The sequence below is a fragment of the Carettochelys insculpta genome, chromosome 14, assembly GCF_033958435.1.
Source record: "Carettochelys insculpta isolate YL-2023 chromosome 14, ASM3395843v1, whole genome shotgun sequence".
Lineage (NCBI taxonomy): Eukaryota > Metazoa > Chordata > Testudines > Carettochelyidae > Carettochelys > Carettochelys insculpta.
In genome coordinates this window covers 41,543,487-41,562,575 of record NC_134150.1, presented here as the reverse complement: position 1 = coordinate 41,562,575, position 19,089 = coordinate 41,543,487, and the positions used below count along the sequence as shown (strand labels likewise).

At 63.9% G+C, this 19,089-nt stretch overlaps 2 protein-coding genes across 2 annotated transcripts; one reads left to right on the top strand and one right to left on the bottom strand.

Annotated features, from left to right (window-relative positions):
• Window positions 1-1,257: 1,257 nt before the first annotated feature.
• Window positions 1,258-11,307, top strand: CYBA (cytochrome b-245 alpha chain). The gene is made up of 6 exons (XM_075008340.1): window positions 1,258-1,422; window positions 7,021-7,090; window positions 7,862-7,936; window positions 9,022-9,105; window positions 10,170-10,251; window positions 10,849-11,307. The coding sequence occupies exons 1-6, from the start codon at window positions 1,365-1,367 to the stop codon at window positions 11,035-11,037; spliced, it is 558 nt and encodes a 185-aa protein (XP_074864441.1). The 5' UTR covers window positions 1,258-1,364; the 3' UTR covers window positions 11,038-11,307.
• A 3,774-nt stretch (window positions 11,308-15,081) lies between these two features.
• On the bottom strand, window positions 15,082-18,523 carry IL17C (interleukin 17C). Its single transcript, XM_075008843.1, has 3 exons — window positions 18,344-18,523; window positions 17,530-17,831; window positions 15,082-16,447 (listed from the first exon to the last, which is right to left on the bottom strand). The coding sequence occupies exons 1-3, from the start codon at window positions 18,359-18,361 to the stop codon at window positions 16,198-16,200; spliced, it is 570 nt and encodes a 189-aa protein (XP_074864944.1). The 5' UTR covers window positions 18,362-18,523; the 3' UTR covers window positions 15,082-16,197.
• Between the last annotated feature and the right edge of the window lie 566 nt (window positions 18,524-19,089).

The following is a 19,089-nucleotide window of genomic DNA, read 5'->3' as shown; positions in this document are numbered from 1 at the left end:
GGAGCACCACGGAAGTTGATCGATTTCCACACCCCGGGGTGGCAGCTCCGACCCCATCGGCTTGCAGACCTTGCGTCCTGCAGCCAGGGGCTCGAGGGAAACAACCGCGGGCCAGGCTGGGCCGCAGGGCCTGCCACCAGCCCTGGGCGCGTCAAGCCAGAGCAGGGTCCTGCTGTTCGCATGGCTGGGGGATGGGTGCACGGGGCTCTTCCTCTGGGTCCCCACCCCGGCTGGAGATGGAGAGGAGGGCAGCAGTTTTCTCTGCTTGTGATGACTCCCCAGCCTCTGGTAACCCCCAGTCTTGTGGTTTCCATGCAAAGCAGAGCTCAGCTAACAGCCCTGGACCAAGTAACCCTTCCTTCCAGCCCCTGCTCTGCCCTGGCTGGGCTGGGGGGGGCTGAGCCTGTTGGTGCTTTGTGCCTCAGTTTCCCCAGCTTCAGCCTTGTTCAAGGGCTGTGAGACCAGCTGGAAAGCCCCCTAGGCTAGGGGCAGTTACTGGAGGCCTGGGGCCTGGCCTGTTCCCCGAGCTGTCCTGGCCTTAACGATCACAGCTCTGCCGCTGCATCCCGCCCCTGGGAGCACAACAGCTCTATCAGGGCTCGTACCAGGGCCCGGCCCTGGGCAGACCCTGCTCCTCCTCTACCGCCTCCCTGCAGAAGGGTGGCCTAAGGGTTAGCGCAAGGCCCTGCAATTCAGGTGCAGGAGCCTGTTCCCAGCCCCGGCGGGGTGAGTGCGCCCTAAGGGGCGGCCCAGCCCCCCGCCCAAACCTGCCCCGTGCTGCAGCAGGGCGCGGAGCGAGCCCCACGGGGTGAGGGGCGCTGCCCGGGGGCAGGGAGGGGGCGAGACACCCATAACCCTCGCACGTGCCGCAGCCAGGGCCCCGCTGAGCTGGGGGTGGGGGTGCTCCTGCCTGCCCCGGTGATCCGCGGGACCCAGAGCCAGCCAAGCACGGGGACCCCGGCCCCCCCCAGCTCTGGTTCGCACTTCCAGCCCGAGCAGCCGCTGGTGCCTCCTAGGCAGGAGACAAGAAGCCGGGGGAGGTCCCTGCCTGCCCCCGGCGGGGGCTGGCGGAAAGCCTGAAGTCGCTGCACCCCCGTGCCTCAGTTTCCCCGCGGGGGCCGGGGCGACGCCTCCTCCCAGGGCGGGTTCTAAAGCCTGTGGGAGCCGCTGCCGCGTGGCTCCGCCCCTAGCCGGGCGGGCCGGGCTGGGGTCCGCGCCGCCCGGGGGTGGGGCTGGCCGCGGGGCGGGGCGGGCCGGGCCGGGCCGAGCCGAGCGGGGCCGGGCGGCGCGGCGCAGCGCAGCGTGTCCCGGGCGCCCGCTGGTGCCACCGCAGCTCCGCTCTCCGCCCGCAGCGCAGCGCAGCCATGGGGCGCATCGAGTGGGCCATGTGGGCCAACGAGCAGGCGCTGGCGTCCGGGCTCAGTGAGTGGGGCGGGGGGGTGTGGGGGTGAGAGCGAGGGGGAGGGGGAGCCGGGGATCGTGGGGATAGGAGGGAGGATTAGGAGAGGGCGGAAGGGGAGATGGGGTGGGGGTAGGAAGGGCTGGGGGAGGGGAGGAAGGTTGGGGCTGGGGGTGGTAGGGGTTGGAAGAGGAGGGGGGGAGCTGGGATCAGTGGGAGTGGGAGGGGAGCTGGGGGGGGATTAGGAGAGGGAGGAAGGGGAGATGGGGTGGGGGTAGGAAGGGCTGGGGGGGGGAGGAAGGTTGGGGCTGGGGGTGGTAGGGGTTGGAAGAGGATGGGGGGGAGCTGGGGTCGGTGGGGGTGGGAGGGGAGCTGGGAGGAGGGGATTAGGAGAGGGAGGAAGGGGAGATGAGGGGATAGGAAGGGCTGGGGGAGAGGGAGGGGAGGAATGTAGGGGCTGGGGGTGGTAGGCGCTGGGGGTGGTAGGCGCTGGAGAACGGCAGGTTTGAGAAGGTCCCAAGTGGCTGCGGGTCCCCAGGGCTGTTGGTGCCGGGGACGCAGTGACGACTCCGGGCTCTGTGAACAAGTTCACTGCGCACTGTTCCCCGCCTGCTGTGTTCCTCACTGGGGACCCCACCCCAGGCAGAGGGGCCTGGCGAGCACCCCCCTGGGCCTCCCTGCAGGGCGCTGGCTGGGCCCAGGTTGAGGAAGTGAAAGACTAAAAAGGAGAAGGAAGCAGCCTTGCTGCCGTCTTTGCCGTTCCTCTGGCTTGACGAGTCCCGGCCACTGGCCTGGCGGCATCTGGCGACAGTCACCACAGCTCCCCTTGCAGGATGGGGGCTCTGCTCACGCCACCGACTCTGGTTCTCGGTGGCACCGCAGCGTGCAGGGCCTGTCGCCCGGCTGCATAGTTGGGATGAGCAATCCCATCTCTCTAGTCAGTGGGTTAAACGGTAACCTCCGGAGGTCCCTTCCAGCTCTATGAGAGGGGTGTGTGTGTGTGTGTCTCCCCTTTACACCGGTTCAGTTCCATGTTCCAGGCAGGTGCCCCAGCGTAAAGGTGCCCAAACCTGGTGTCGCATTTCCTGCGCAGGCAGGGAACTCTACATCTGTCCTTTATACGGGGAGAGCGGGGCCCATGCCGCAAGCTGCCCCAGCCAAGCCAGGGACGTGGCACCCTGTCAAAGAGGGGCTGGGCCTGTTTGACGCACTGCTTGGGGCAGCGACCTTTGAGAGCTAGGACAGGTTTTCCTTCTTCCCAAGAGGTGGTGAGCTGCAATCCCCCATCAGCTTGTGACACTCACATGCCCTCGCGTCTCCCTCCCCTACTGCCGTGACTTGGTTGCAAAGTTGGCTTAGCTGCAACCAGAAGTGCGCTCGATTAGGGCACCTGTGTTGTTCGGAGGCAGGCGGAGAACAAGCACAGGTAGAGTGAGTTTGTGTGAGGGAGTGGGACTTGTGGGAAGAGGAATGAGATGGGGAGAAGGGAGACTTCTGCTGCTTGGTGACCGGAGGTCCTTACGTCCGGTGAGAGGAAGCACCAAGTTAGACTAGGGCAGCCTGTGGCGAGGGGCCCATTGGGGTTGTGTGTGTGGACAATAAGACATTTAGTTTGCTGTGGCCACATGCAGGCTCGCTGGATAACGCTGGTTTCTGTCTTAGAATCACAGAATCCCGGGGCTGGAAGGGACCTCAGGAGGTCACTGACACCAGCCCCCTGCCCCAAGCAGGATCAACCCCAACTAAATCATCCCAGTCAGGACTATGTCAAGCTGGGGTTTAAAAACCTCTAGGGATGGAGATTCCACCACCTGTCTCGGTAACACATTCCAGTGCTTCACCACCCTCCTGGGGAAGCAGTTTTTCTTGATATCCAACTTACACCTTCATCTCTGTAACTTGAAACCGTTGTTCCTTGTTCTGCCATCCGTCACCACTGAGAACAGTTTCTCACCCTCCTCTTTAGAGCTCCCCTTCAGGAAGTTGAAGGCTGCTGTCAAATCCTCCCTCACTCTTCTCTTCTGCAAACTAAATAAGCCCAGATCCCTCAGCCTCTCCTCGCAGGTCACACTCTCCAGCCCCCTGATCATTTTTGTTGCCCTCCACTGGACCCTCTCCAGTGCATCCACATCCTTCCTCTGTTGAGGGGCCCGCTGCTGGATGCAGTACTCCAGATGTGGCCTCACCAGCGTACTGTTGGCATAATGTTTTCCCGCTGGTGTTACTACAGTGACATGCACCTAATGCGTGGGCGCATAATGTGAGTTGCGTGCTGACTGCGCACAATAATGGTGAGATCCGTGTGCGCCTTCTACCACCTCTCACCATCCCGGAAGAGCATCTAGGGTACCACTAGCTGGCAGCCTGCCGAGATGGAGGAGGGCCTCTTGTAGCCCACTCACTAGCCCCACTGGCCCAGTGCTGCATGGCTCCAAATCTGCCCTCAACCCGGCACCCTCGCTGGCAGAGGGGGTTAAAACCGGTAGCCAGAAGTACTGGTATTGGGGGGTGAAATTCGGGGCCCTCGGCAGTCAGTGGCAACACTCCTGTGAGATGTACTGCCTTGCTTGGTACGTTCTGGGCCCCTGACCCACCCCGCTGCCCCCACGCTGCTACTTGTACTGAGCTGGCTCAGTTCTGCCTTCTGCCCTTGTGGTCCGCTTCCCGACCACGGTGTAGACCTACCCTGTGTCTCCTGCTCCCAGCTCCGTGGCTGGCGCCCAGAGCCATCCTGAAGGGAGGTGGGGCCTGGCCCAACTGTCCCCCCAGTGCCCCAGGCAAGGGGCCCGGGCAGTGTGTGGCCTGCCCTTTCCCCACTGCTCCCACTTCCCCCTCCCCGACCAGGCTGGCTGGGGATTACCTGGGGCAGGCTCTTCCCCTGCCCCACTCTCCATGGGGCACTCTGCTGCTACCTCCCGGCCCGCTGCAGGAGCAGGGCGGAGCAGGCAGCCGCTGGCTCCCCGAGGTGAGTGCAGGGCAGGGGAGAGGCTGAGGGGAGGTGGTCCTCTGCGGCTGCTGTCACTGCTTTCCCTTGCTTCCCACGCGCTGCCCCAGGTCATGCTCTCATCTCCTGTCCATAGGACGGCTGGGGTGACCACCCCACCCCGTGCGGTGGACGGGCCGGCTGTGCTGGTGCTCCTGTGCAGGGTGATGGGGATGCGAGCGCAGAGCAGCTGTTCTGGGAGCTGCCGGGCCAGCACCAGCCTGAAGCGCAAACGGCCCATTGTCAATGTAGCTGCGCGGTGCTGCGGGCAGCAGCCACGTCTGTCGGCAAGGCCTGTGCCCCTGCCCGGGCGCGTGGGAATTGCCCGTCCAGATCAGGTGCAGGTTCCCCAGGTCTGGGAACTTGGCACCGACAGGCTGGGCCGGGTCCTTCGGCCAAGGTGCAGGACACCTGTCGTGAGCAGGGATGGACCAGCTTGTCTGAAGGGAAGGCTCCTTCTCAAGCGGTCTGAAGCAGGCGTGGCTCTGGCACCTGGCCTGTAATCCTTACGCTGGCTAACTGAGTAACTGTGCATGGCCGTAGGCCTCATTAGTGATCGGGGCCTAATTAGCAACATATGCATGTCATTATCCAAGCTGTGTGGCCCGTCGCAGGGTGGTGGGAGAGAGTGGCAGACGGCTGCCAGGCCAATGAGGTAGGGACCCAGTAAGCTGCTGATTCAGCTTTGTGCTTTTGGGTGGTGGTTCTTCTTTTTAATGCTTAGACACAAAAAGTCTCCAGGAGTCGTTAGTCGGGGGGGAAGGCTGACAACAGGGCTGTTTGGTTTCACAGAAATCGCAGAGCTGGAAATAACAACAAGAAGTCCTGTGGCACTTGATAGACTAACAGATATTTTAGAGCATAAGCTTTCATGGGCAAAGACCTGCTTCATCAGAGCTGGAAATCTCTCCCTGCCCTGCAGACGCCGTGCTGTAGGGTTATCGCTCCGGCTGGAGGACTGGAGAATGTTACGGCTGTGTTTCTGGTTTGGAGCTAGGAAGGAATGTGTCCTCAGATAACTGACCAGTAAAGAAGGAAGTTTCCCAGCTGTGGGCCTGCCTCGGAGATGTAGCACGTCCGCCCATAGATCTAACACTCCCTCTGGGGCTGGCTAAGTTATTTCAGATCAAATCTGCTGGCCTGTGACTAGTCCAGAGGGGCTGTGGCAGGGAGTGAAGAGCCAGGCAAGATCAGTCTGTTTGCTGCTGCTTTCTTCCCGGGGCTCAGCCTGGCGGATGGCACAGTGGCCGTTTTCAACAGCAGCCTCTGGACTGGCCTGACCAGAGTGAGAGCCACATTCCTGCCCAGGCAGCCGGAGGAGGGGTGACCTCACCCTGCAACCCTCCTGCAGAACGGGCTGGGCTTCAGGGCAGTGGTGGCCCTGCTGTGTTGGTGCCCGCTGGCAGGTTCAGGTCCCAGCTATCATGACAGCTGTGTGCTCTCTGGGGAGGGCTCGCCAGGCAGTGGGGTTTTCTGCAGCTGAGGTGACTGAAGCTGGAGAGATTTTTCCTGTGCTTGAAGCTTCTGGTAACACCGTGGGAAAGTCCCTTTGCTAGTTCCCAGCCAGGGCTTCTGGGTAACTAGTGAAATCTTCCTTTTTCTCCCCGGGAAAGAATGCAGCTGGGTTCAGTGCATGGCTGTGGCAGGACTTGTGGGCAGGAGCCCATGTGGTGATGGTCGTGGTGTCTGGGTTAGTGTATAGGTGCTGACCAGTTCCTGCAGTAATTGGGGCTGATGTGCTCCCAAGGGGCCCTTTCCTCTGGAGCCTCTGGTTGAGTCCTCCCTGTAATGCTCAGCTGAGTTCATCGTTCATCTCCTCTACCACCTCGCCCCAGCGCCAGTCAAGTCCTGGAGGTGTCGCTTTCCCTTGCAGTGACGTACGCCCACCCCAGGGTGCAAGGCCCAGGTACACAGGACACCCTCCACCCTGGTGCTCTTCTGACATTTAAACCCAGCCTTCGGCTCGGGCTGACGTGGTTTGCAGGTGATGGCTCCTGTCTGTGGCGGATGACCCGAGTGGAACACAAGCCGGGGCTGTACCGACATCCCACAGCTGTGCCAGCCCAGGCAGAGGGAGGGAAGGCTGGAGAGTAACTGACCAAACCACAGAGTGACCCAGGTGGGGTCCCTCTCCCTGGTGCAAAGCCCAGCTCCGCTCACTGTGCAACCGCCTCAGCTCGCGCCTTGTAGGGTGTGGGGCTATTTACTTCTCCAGCTCGGTCTCCTCCGAGGGTCTCCCCAAACCTTTCTCAGGTTGGAGCCAGTTTCCGGCTCTTACCCCTGAGGACGGGTGTGATTAAAAAAGCCAGGACAATCTGATGCAGGCTCAGTCTGTGGCACGATGCTGGTGAGGAAGGGGGTGCCCAGCGGGCAGTAGGAAGTTGTACCACGTGAGGGGCCCTGTTTCTGTTGTGCAGGAAAACTGGGGCTGCTCCATCCCTCGCCTGGCCCCTGGTCTCCATAAATAACCCTGCCTGCCACGGCGTGTGGGAGCCACATGATGGTTCGCTGGGGGCAGAGTAGCGGGGACAGAGCCTGTGAGGGGCTGAGCGGAGCTCAGCTGTGGGGTCCCCCAAGGACAGAGCGTGGGGCTGGTTGTTCTGTTTTACTAACCTTGTCTCTCTCCCTCGTTTCTCAGTTCTCGTGGCAGGAGGGATCGTGGCTGTAGCGGCTCAGTTCAAAGGCTGGCAGTTCGCTGCTTATTCCATGTATCCTTTGCCAGAGCTGCCAGCTGGCCCCAGGCTCCCAGACATCCTGCTGGCAAAGGTGGCATTTCCTGCCTTGCTCCTCCAGGCATCGGCGGAGAAGGGCAGACAGGCGGCTCGGGGCTCAGGCTCTTTGGGAGGTGGGGGTCAGTGGAGAAGATGCCACAATTTACAAGGTCAGACTGCAAAGAAGTTTGGGGGAAGGGAAGCGTTTCCAGCCCCTTCTCCCCCAGCTGTTAGGAACCTAAAAGCAGCAGCAGCAGCTGGGGGCCTGCCGAGGAGAACCTGGAAGTGGAACTTGCTATAGACAAGCCATGAAACTGACTTGCCAAGTTCCAGGGTCCAAGCACGACCCTGCCCGGCTGCTGCGGGCGCCGTGCTCCGGTTAACCACCTTTGTGGCTGTCTGCCTAAGCAGTGGGGTGCCAGCCTCACGCTTCAGGGGCAAACTCTCTTCTTCTCCCGCTTCCCTGCTGGGATCGGCCCGCTGGTCTCACCCTAGCCCTGTCGTCGTTAGCTGTCCAACGTCGGCTTCTCCTTCCAGACCGTCCGGCATTGTCCCTGGCCACGGGTGGGGTCGTGCATTCGTCGGGCTGCCGCTCACGGCCTCGTTCAGCCAGCGAGTGCAGGAGGGAGCCTGGGAAAGGCCTGTCCCGTCCTCATGGGGCTAAAGCTGAGTGTGGTCTGTGCTGCCCCCCAGAGCCTGCTCGTTGGGTGGTAGCCCAGGGGAGCGAGGGGGACTGGGAAGCTGCTTTCCTTAACTGGCCCTGCTTAGAGCAGCTGGGGTCCTTGTCTGCTTGCTGGAATACCCCCGGGGGAAGCGGGAGAAGGGCTCCACCATGGAGCGATGGTAAGTCCTCTCCACCTGGGGCTGTGATCTTACCAGGGGGATTCCCTGGCTTTCAGTCCAGGCCCACACTGGCCCCGCCTGTTGCCCCTCCCGCCTGTTGATGGGATGACCTGGAGCCAGGGGTGGGGGGAAAGGAAGTGGTGGCTGGTGCCGTGGATAGTTACCCTCTGGAACTCACTGCAGCATGAAATAAGGCCAGGAGCCCCGTGGGATCCTCAGGAGGGATTTAGACAAGGGGAGGCCTGAAAAGAGCATCTGCGGTTAGGTTGGATCAGATGAAACCTGGGAGAGCCTTGTGCTGCAGGGCAGCAGCTCCCTGAGAAGGGTTAAGCAGGACCTCTGCCCTGCAGACAGTGGGATCCGTAGCGTCCGCTGTGGAGTTTCTCCCACCTTCCTCTGAAGCTGGCGGGAGGCAGGTTGTCGGTCAGATCCGGTCTGGCATTGCTCTGCCTCTCAGGCCTGGTAAAGCGAATCTCCTGTAGTACTGGGTGCATGACATGTGGCTGAGCGGCTTTTCTCCGCCGGGAGGGTGGCCTGCTAGATAAGGTCTCGCCTTGCAGCGGGGTGCTGGCGAAGGCGCTTCCATGGCAATAATGCACAGCTCAGCTGGGGGTTAAAGGCCCCAGATGCATCCGTGGCCTGAGAATTCACCGCTGCAGGCCTGCGCTGGGGCTGTGCTGGGGAAGTCGGCAGTGGGGTAGCATGACCTGCCGTGGCTCGGGTCCTCTGCAGCCTTGTGCCCAGGGTGCCAGCCCCCTCCACAGCTGCCGGGTTTCCTCTGCTCTGGCTGCTGGCAGGTTGTGGGTCAGCTCCCCAGAGAGCTGGGGCTGCTGGTCGCTGCCCTGTTTGCTGCTGGCTGGTGTGACGGGAGGCAACTTCTGTCGGGCCAAGTTTCCTGTGGCAGGGGCAGCTGTGAGATCCCCTGGTCAGGACGGGGGCAGGGGAGGGGCGTGGCGGAGGCATGGGATTGGGAATGGGGGTGGGGCAGGGCGTTGCCCTTCTGGATCATGTGCCCCATCCTCTGTGGGATCCCATGCCTCTCTGACCCCGCTTCCCTGTGTGCACTCTCTCTCCACCCCCTGCAGCGGCCAGAAGTACCTGACCGCCGTGGTGAAGGTTTTCGGGCCGGTCACTAGGAATTACTACGTCCGGGCCATCCTGCACGCTGCGTAAGTCCGGCTGGCTCGGGGGGGGCGGGGAGTGGTCTCTGCCGTCTCCTTTGTCCCTTCCTCCGCCCCCAGACACCAACCGCTGGCTCCTACACTAGGTTACATTTAACCACGCCCCAGGCCAGCCATGTCTGCTGCCCAGTGACGCCCAGCCCAGCGTGGATGGAGTGGGTGAGCTTCGCTCCGTAACCACCAGCTTTGCCATCCCTAATTCCCTCTCGCCGTGGGGCCTGATCCCCCTTGGGCCAGTGCAGCCCTCACCCTTCCGAGGTGGATCAAGGTGGTGAGTGGAAGCTCCTGTGTGCTCTGTCCCAAGAGTCTTTTCGTTTTTAGCAGGGGTTCCCCTTGATCCGGCCCTAAGGCTTCCTTTCCTCTGCTGTTATGCAGCGCCGTGTGCCCTGTAGGCTGGTGTCCTCCTCCCCAGAGGTGGCTGCATTTCAGCAGGGCTGTGGGTGTTGCGTGGGATGTACAGAAGGCAGCAGGAGACAGTCTCATGTGTGTAGGGGAGGGGAAGCCACGTGTTGTTCTCGGCAGGGGCTGGTTTCATATCCCTTCCTGGATGTCAAACGGCGGGCAGCTCCCCAGCTTCACTTCACAGTCAGTTTGTGTGTAAACAGGCTGCTCGCCGGGCTTGGCAGCTGTTTGGCCTCCGGCTTGGGTCTGAGCCTGCGGAGAAGTCTGCCCCAGTCCCCCAAAGGCTGCAGGGGGAAGGAGCCAGGAGCGGGCAGTGAACGCTGCTGGTTTGGGGTCGGCACCCTACTCAGCTTTCCCCTGTGCCCCCTATGGCCGGCACCCGCTCCCCCACCGGCAGATGAGCTCTGTCTGGCCAGCCCTGGACAGACCCAACGATTCAACTCGCCAGGTGGGAAAAAAGGTTTAATTTCTGGGTAAGCGACTGCCTGGATCCTGCGCCCCCATGAGGCTTCCCAGAGAGAACCAGCTCCCGGCTGCTCTGCCCTTTGCTCCCCCGATGTTCCTCGCACACCTGTGCTCTGATTTATTAGGAGGCTGGTCTTCAAAAGACACCTGAGTTAAACCTCCCCCCTCTCTCCTCTCTCTCGCAGTCTGGCGGTGCCTGCAGGGTTCCTGTTATCCACCATCCTGGGCACCGTGTGCTTGGGCATAGCCAGTGCCATCTATTTATTGGTAAGTCCCCAGAGCTGCACCTCCCCTGCCTGGCTAGTGTCCTCCCGGGGGCTTATTCCTAAAGAGACCGCGCTTGGCGTCTTGGCCTCCCAAGACTGGCGCTCGCCCTGCGCGCTCCCGCCCTCCGGTCATCTGTTCATTTGCTTGTGTTTGAATCAGAGACACAGATGACAGGAGCGTGTCGCCCGGCAGCGTTGCCTTGTGGTTAGAGCGCAAAGGAGGCGCAGGACTCTGGGGTTCCATTTCTGGGTCTAGGAAGGAGCACAGTCTAGTGAGGAGAAGACGGGACTGGGACTCCTGGGTTCAGCTTCTCGCCTGGTTGGGGCGTGCCTCAGTTTCCCTAGCAGCAAACGGTGGTGGGTGATCTTTAGCTACAGTCTCTCGTGAGGGCTGAGTGTTTGGAGAGGTGGGAGGATGGCAGGGGGAAGGGGGCGCTCACCTCTGAGTCCCCCATCCCCTTTGCCGTGCCTAGGGCTGCCCGAGACATTTCTCTACCCAAGTGGGGTGGGCGGGCGCCCGTGCCGGGGGTAGGGTGAGGGTGGCCGGTTGGGGCTGGGAGGACTCGGCTCTCACTGCCTTGGGGGGGATGCTTTGCAGGCGGCCATCCGCGGCGAGGAGTGGAAGCCCATCGAGCAGAAGGCCCCGGAGCGGCTGCAGGTGGGAGGAGGCACCATGAAGCAGCCCCCCAGCATGCCGCCCCCGCGGCCCCCGGTGGAAACGCGCAAGAAGCAGCCCTCGGAGGAGGCCGGGCAGGAGAATCCCATCCCCGTCACCACGAAGGCCTAGCACCGTCTGCCCAGCCTGGCACCGAGCTGCCCCACCCGCTGCCAGCTCCCAGGCTCCAGCGTGCTCCCTGCCCCCGGACACACAGTTGCCCCCAGCTACAGAGCTTGGTCCCCCCACCTCTGCCTTCCTGCGTCGCCCAACCTGGCAGCCCTGTGTTCCTTTGCACAGAGGTGTGGGGGCCCCGGGGGGCGTCTCCTGCCGCCCCTCCCCTGTGTGCGGGCGTGATGGGGTCCGTCTCCTTGGGGTACCTCAATAAAATGAGTGAGGTGATCTCTGATCTCTGTGTGAGGGGGGCCTCAGGCAGGAGGGATCCCCGGAGCCTCGTGTTTTCTTCCTCGCCGGCCTCTGCCCCATCCTCAGCTGGTACTAGGGCCTCGCAGCTGAGCCCCTCGGCACGCCCAGCCCCACGGTGCGGGTACAGCTGGAGCTGTTCCCAGCCCCCAGGACACCGCTGGGCTGGGTTTCCCCCAGGGCCGCCAGGCTGCTGCTGGCAGACTCGCTCCCCAGCCAATGGGGGCGTGAGGGAGGGGGGCATCGGCCAGCAGCTGGGGGTGGGGGAAGCTCCCAGGGGTCTGTGGGGGCACTGGGGGGGGTGCCGAGTGGTCCTAGGTGGAGGTGCCGGACTCACCCACAGAGGTGGGGGGTAGGGAGGGGCAGAAGCTACCCAGGCCAATGCAGCAGGGGAGAAGATGACAGGCCGTAAGCGACGCTGCCCTGTGGCCATTGCTCCTCAGAGCCAGCCAGGGCCCCCACCCGCTGACTGGCGGGGGGAGGCAAAGTGGGGGGGGGCTGCCTCGGCATGGGGTGCTCAGGTCTGGGGGGAGGGTCCCTCCAAGGGAGCCGGCAGCCGGCGGGGAGCAGAGCGTGGCTCTGGCTGTGCCTGGAGGCCTGGCGCCGGCAGAGAGGTCAGAGCCAGGGTGGGGGAGATGGGGGCCTTAGCCCCCGGGAGAGGCCAGGCTGGCGTGGCAGCTGGGCTTGTTCCTTGGGTGGAGCCGGGGGGGCCCAGCCGCCGGCAGTCACGGGTTGGAGGTGTGTGGCAGCAGCTGGTGGCGCTGGGGCCTTGCGGGTGCCCTTCAGCCGGGTGGTGCCAGCTGGGAGGCCGGGGGAGCTCAGACAGGCAGGTGGGGAGTTATGGGCCGAGGGGGGAGGCCCGAGGATCCCAGGCCTGTTCTGTGCCTGGTTTTGCCAGCCGTGATGGTGCTGGGCAAGGGGCTGGCTGATGTCCGCTGGGCCTAGCGCAACCTGGGCAGGCGAAGGGGCAGCGGGAGGGAGCCCCCCAGGCGTGGAGGGTGGGGTGCAGGTGGCCCTTGCCTCTGCAAGCATCCCCCTGGGGCGAGTGCCTGAGCAGCTGAGTGCTGCTCTCAGGCAGGGCACCGAAAGCTGGCACGCTGCGACCGGCTGCCTCCGATAGGGCCGGGGAGGGTTGGGGCCCCCCACCTGCCCTGGCTTGGAGTGACCCTGGTGTCCGAAGGGGCAAGCAGCCGAGTCCCCTGGCTCGCCCCCCGGGCAGCTCATGTCTCCGCCTGCGTGTCTGGCCTTGCCTCGCCCCAGGGCCCCACGCTGCGGCACCCTGTGCAGCGGTACCGCCCGGCCTGGCTCTTGGCAGTGCCGCAGGGCCTGCCGGGTGGGAGGCTGGCCTGGGCCATGGGCCGTGCGGTGCTGTGGTCCTGCTCGGCCGTGTGCTGCTCCAGGACAGGCACTGCAGCTCTGGGGGCCTTGGCCGTGTGCGTGAAGGCAGCGGGGCCCAGGGCTGTTGGCGTATGCACCTCGCCCAGCGCTGGGGTGCAATGCCCGCAGGGGGGCCTGACTCCTGCAGGCTGCCGGGGAGCGATGGGCCCATAGTGTGCTGCCCAAAAGCCAGTGCGCTGAAGGGCGAGCCGGCCCAGCCAGCCAACGGGCGATGGGGAGGGGGTGCGAAGCCCGGCCTCCGAGGGGCTTGGTGGCTGCCTCCGGGCTGGCCGCGCTTCCCAGCTGGGGCCCCTCTCCTGGGCTGAGTCCTTCGTGCTAGATCACCCAGCTGGTGCCCAGTGGCTGGGGGAGCATTGGGCCCCCACGGGGACCAGCTCTGCCCACCCCTCTCGCCAGCGGGTGCCGGCCTTGCATGGGCTGCCAGGTGCACTTGTGCTGCTGGGGTTAAATTAAAAAGGTGCTAGTGGCTGGGGGAGGGGGGATGCTGGGGCTCTGCCCCCCAGCTGCAGCCCCCTGCCTGCACGTGCCCACCCCCCCCACACGCTGGGCCGTGCCTGCTGCCTTGTGTAATGGCTGCAAACACCCTGGCAGGGCCCACAGCAGGCCCGGGCTTCATCTGGCGCTGACGTGGGGGGGTCGGGAGCCAGGTGCAGCCAGCTGAGGGCCCCAAGCCGGGGCTGCCCCCTCCCCACCACCGCCTTGTGGGTGCTCCGTGCCCGTTGGCTCGGCTAGTGGTATGGTGACAGGCTGTGGGGGGGGGGGGTAACCCCTCCTCTGGCTTCCTGTAGTGCTCGTTTTGGGGGGGGGTTGTCCCCCTACCCCAGCCAGGGCCACTTCTGGGCAGGCACCTGGCAAACTAGCTACTGCAAAAAAATCAGCCCCGTGTAGCTCCGGGGCCGCGGCTGGGGAGCGGGTGCAGCTGAGATTTTAGGCGCCTGTCGGGCTGCAGGGGACACTGGCTCCACCAAGGTGGGCTGCACCGGGCTGGCAGCCGGGCCAGGGCCACTGGGGCTCTGGCCCCGACATGCCCCCTGCCAGGGCTCCCTCGGGCAGGCCGGGCTGCGCTAGCAGGAGCTGGGCAGTACTTAGGGGTGTCAGAGCCATACAGGCGCCCACCACGTCCGCACAGTGTTCAGCTACCACTGACCTGGGCTGGGGTGGGAGAACTGCCCAGAAGCCCCGTTTGGGGCGGGGGGGGAGGGGTCGGGAAACGGGAGAGATCCTGGGGTGTAGGGCCTGGGCTCACAGGGCCCCCTGCCGTCAGCTGGGCACCAGCTGGCCGCTGCACTTGCCACGCCACCGGGCAGGGCCCTTCATGGCTGCAGCAGGACGTATTAGGCCTGAGCGGCCGCATGCCATGGCAGGGCTGGACCGCTGCCCTGCTCCGGCATGGGCGGCTGCCGCATTTGCCAACGGCTGGGCACACAGGGCAGGTGGCATTGCTGCCCCCCACCACCCGGTTCACCCCCAGCTGGTGCCTGCACATTTGCCTGTACCTGCTGGGCGGCTCAGCTGTCTAGCCGCCCTCTGGGGCAGTGGCTGCTCTGTGCCCCACACCTGCCTGTGTCGCCCCCCACCCCCCCGTGCCTGCCCTGCACTGATTGGCCTGGTGGGGGGGGCATGGGCCAGCCCGTCTGGGTAGAGGTGTTGGGGTGGCACTCACCAAGCAGCTCTTGGGTGCTGAGTAGGGGGCACCTGAGTCTTTCCTGGCAGCTGCCCCTGCACCCAGGGCAGGCTGCTCCCAGCCCTAGTTTGCACCACTGAGGAAAGGCACCAGCACCGGATGGTGGTACCACAAACGAGGCTGAACCAGGCAGGCTTCATAGGTCAATAATCCTTTATTTGCTGGCCACCGCCCCAGCCCAGGAACATGGCTGCGGCTGACAAACAGCCCCAGGCACTATTAACTAGGGTGGCTTAACAGGGCCACAATAAATAAGAGTGCGATATAAATAACAGTAATAATTAGGCATTGTCACACACACGCACACAATCCGGCCTTCGGCGGGCGCTGCAATAAATAGATTTCCTGGGAGCTGTGCAGCCGGGAGGGCTGGCCCTGTGGCAAGGGCACCCCCCCAGCCAGGCTCAGCAAAAGCACCCACCATGGCAGCGGGGCCGTGTGCTTGGGGCCAGCTGGGCTGGAGCCGCTGCTGGCCTGGTGCTGGCGCACACGTGTGGTCACTTGCTGTGGCCCTCGGGGCTTGCTCGGCCCTGGCGTTTGGCTGCACCAGCGACTGCCCAGAGCCAGCAGCCTCCTGGCCCCAGCGCCCAGGCTGTGGCGGCTGGGAGACCATCTCAGCAGTTTGCCAAAGGCGTCTTTCAGTGGAGGAGGCCCAGTGGTGAGCCCCCCCCCCCCCCCCCCCCCCCCGACCAATCTTAGGCCTCAGCGCCATGGCATTGCCCTCCAGTGCCGGGCACAGCATCCCTCGCCACACAGCAATAAATAAATAACCAATAAATACACAGAACACGTCAGTATCACAGCTAGCTGGCCCTGGCCTTGGGCTGGACGCAGCGCCCCCGGGTTCCTGTCCTCCAGCGGCAGGGAGCGCTGCAGGGCACTGCAAGTCCCCCCCCAGGGGCTGGGCATGCGCAGGGCCCAGGCAGGCTGGGCCCTGGAGCAGGGCTCATGGCCCCACTACGCAGCTGGCCGGCCAGCCAAGTGCTTGCATTCGGTAGGGCTGGATGGTCAGGTCTTCCTGCCCACACAGCACCGTAAGGCTGCAGAGTGAAGCAGCAAGGGCAAGCCTAGGCAGAAAAGCACCAGGTGCCACTTCATGGGGGTAGAGGTAAGGGTACGGAGGCAACCCATGGCCGTTGCTTCACTCAGCAGCTTCACCAGCTAGGGCTTTCTGTACCGAATGGCTTTTTCCCCAGGCGCCACTGCCTGGCACAATGTGTGCAATTAGCAAGACAGACTTGCCTGCTGCCTGGCTTATCCACCCTGGAGCCAGCGACGGCGGGGGCCAGCTAGGCATGAAGTCGGCAATAAACGCAAGACCAACAAACCGAGCGCCCCAAGAGGCCACTGGCCGGCGGTTAATGCCGGTTGTTTCAGCGGAAGGAATCCCCCCCTCCAAGAGCTACACTTAACTCAAGCAAGGAGGCAATTCCTTCCTGCCCCTTGGCGCTGGCAGTCAGCTGGTGCCCTGCGGCATGGGGATTCACAGCTCTTTTTTAGGGCATTCTCCACCATGCAAAGCCCCCATGGTGCCACGCTGGCAGCGGCTGGCTTGGATTTCAGGGTCACAAGGCGGCAGGCTGGAACGCAAGCCCAAGGCCGGCTAGCAGGCTGGGGCTGTCTTGCTAAGGACGGGGAAACGGTTCCATAGGGCCTACCAAGGAAATAAATAAGTGCTTTAAAACAAACATACAGCTTGCGTGACACGGTCACCGGGTCTGGGGTCACAGGCTGGAAGCCAGCAAGCTCCACAGGAGCTTGGCTGCTCCAGCCCCTGCCGGGCCGGCTCAGCCGCGGGACTTGGGGAGGACACAGGTGCAGCCCACCGGCACCTCGATGTAGTCCACCTCGAAGGTAAAGGATCCCGGCCTGGCGCTGGTGGGGCAAGGCGTGCGGCGCAGCACCATCATGGTCTGGCTCAGGAGCACCGAGTTGAGCGAGGTCGTCTCCCGGCCGGTCTTGACGTCAATGCAGCCCTTGCACAGGCACTCGGCGAAGGCCAGCTTCGGCGGGTAGCGGTTCTCATCCTCGTCGATGCTGTGGGAGGGGCCGAGGGTCAGCCGTGCACTGGGGAAGGCGCCGGGTGCAAGCGCTCCCCACCGCCCCAGTGCCCGGGGACTTCAGTCGGAGGTAAAGGAGTTTCCAGGCATTGCCGTTCACCCAGCTCTGCCACAGGCATCGGGTGTGTCCTTGGGCAAGTCGCTTAGCTCCTCAGTGCACAACATGGCACACTCTCTCCTGGGGAGGGGTAGAACCCTAAATAGGTAAGTCGCTGGGGAAGGGAGCCATGGAAGGGCCCTCGATCAAGTGCCACATTGTTGGACCATCGGGGGATTGGTTCAGGGTCTATTTAAGGCTGGTTTCCTTGGGGCAGCCCCAAGCAAAGCGTTTGGATGAACACTGGCTGGAGCGGGGGGAGGGGCAATGGGATGGTCTCAGTTTTCCAACCTGTGAAATGGGCACAGAAACATCTGCCTCCCAGCCCTGGGAGGGAGGGAGCAGTGAATGGTACTAAGCCCTAAGAGAGGTGCCCAGCTTGCCCTGGCCTCAGGGCATGGATGTGATGTGAACTAGCTATAGGGCTTCGCTTTTGCTGAGGGCTGTGAGTCTCTCGCAGGGATTTCCCAAGGGGGGGCTTTGCTCCAGGACCGCAGTGAGCGCTTTCTGGCCCTGCTGCTCTCTGAGCGAGCTGCTCCTTGGCAGCGCCCCAGTCCCCTGGGGCTCCCAGCCTGGGGTGTGAGTAGGGACTGGAGCTGTTTGGCCCTGTTTTGTGGGGGCAGAGATCGTAACCCCCCCTCTCCAGAGCGACCTCCTGCCTTCCACCCATCAGCCCCGGCTCCCTCCTGGGGCCTGCCCTCCAGATCCGCTCAGCCGACAAAGGAATCGGAATCAGCTGGCGTTCAGGGGGCTGTGCTGTCAGCCCAGGCCCCGGGAGGGGAAACTGAGGCACAGCTGGGGAAAGTCATGCTGGGCGGTAGGGTCTGAGCTGAGAGTCCAGCCCAGGAGAGCTGAGACCACTAGGCAATGCTACCCCTTCTCTAACACCTGCCCAGCACGCCGCCCACCAGGTCCCAGTGACTAAGGTGCCCCCCACGCAAACCCTGCCCGGCCGTGCCTACCGGTATCGCCAGGGCGAGAGGGAGCGCTCGTTGGGCTCGCTGTCGAGGCTGGCCTGGAGCTGCAGCACCGGACAGCCTTCCACCTGGCGCTTGCGCCTCCGGCCTGCGTCCTGCTGCAGCTGCTCCAGGAATGGCACCAGCTGGACGGGGGTGTAGTGGTCCCACTTCATATGCCTGCTCACAAAGTGGGTGGGCAGTTCCCCGGCCTGCAGCTGCTCCTGGCTGTAGCAGTGGGGCTGGCGGTGGGGCCTCTTGCCGTGGGTGGCTGCCAGCGAGAACAGGAGCAGGGCGCACAGCATCCCCTGACGGGAGGAGACGGGAGAAGGTCAGGGCCTGCCCACCAGCTGCATGGCCTGTCCCAGCCCCGGCGAACGCCGCCCGAAATTGCCTCCCCTCTGCCGGCTGGGCCGGCTTCCCCATAACCCCGACGCCTGGGGCAAGGCAGTCCCAGCGTCCCGGCCTGGCGACTGGCCACCCTGCCACGTTATCCACACACGCAGCCACCCCGTGGCCGTGTATGGCCCCCACGCCGGCTGAGACTCCCGGCGTGTGGGGCTGGGCACCCCCCTGCCCAGAGCATGGCTGTAGGGCCCCCCCAGTACTGCGCACAGTGTGTGTAGATACACACCCACCTATGCACAAAACCACACAGCTTCTCGGGGTGCCCAGAGCGCACTATGGTACACACACAACCCCACGTAGTGCTACACAAACCACAGTGCGAGACCAGCCAGCTGTGCACCCACCCACCTGCCTGCCTGACCCTCGTGGACATTCGACCCCTGCCACTTGCCAGGCAAGCCAAAGCCCTTACCAGGCTGGTGGAGTCCATGGCGGAAGGGGCCGATGGAGTGGCTTGAAGCGGGCGTTGCAGCCTCAGGCTGGAGCGCGCGGGCTTGTCTCTCTGGATCTCCCAAGGCCAGCTGCTCCTGCCCTCGAGGATGGCTGCAGCCACAGCTGGTCTCTGGCCCGGTTGCTCTCTGCCTGCACTTAAATAGCAACCTGAGCAGGTGAGGCACACCTGGAAACTCCGCACGCCCAGCACTCTTCCTCCTCCCCTTTGAGCTTGGCTACTTCCTCCTGGGCCGGGGCAGCTGCTCAGGAGAGAGGTTTTTCCTTATTCTGCAACCCGCGTTAATCATTGGCCCAGTGCTCCAGGGGCCGGGTGGCCCAGAGCAGGCCTTGGGGTAATGGGGTGGGGTGGGTCCTTCTTTTTACAGGCGCTGCCTCACTGCTCCTCCACCTCTCTCTGGGGCCTGAGCCAGTGACCATGGGGGTGGTTTGGGGGGGGGGGGGGCTGGCAAAGTGATGCCTCTACTGAGCTTGTGGGGGGGGGGGTCCCCGTGGCTTTGGCCACTGCCTCTAGGTGGGGGCATATGGGCAGCTGCATGGTGTATCTGCCTCAGGGATGAACTGAGGCCGGCGTTGCTCTGAGAGGTGTCCAGGAAAGGAGCTGCCCAGGGGGCTCATGCCTGGCCCTGAAGAGCTGGCCCCAGCCCTTTGCATGAGGCCGGCCTGCTCATGCCCAGCTGTAATCTTTTGCTGGCACAGCAGCTGGAA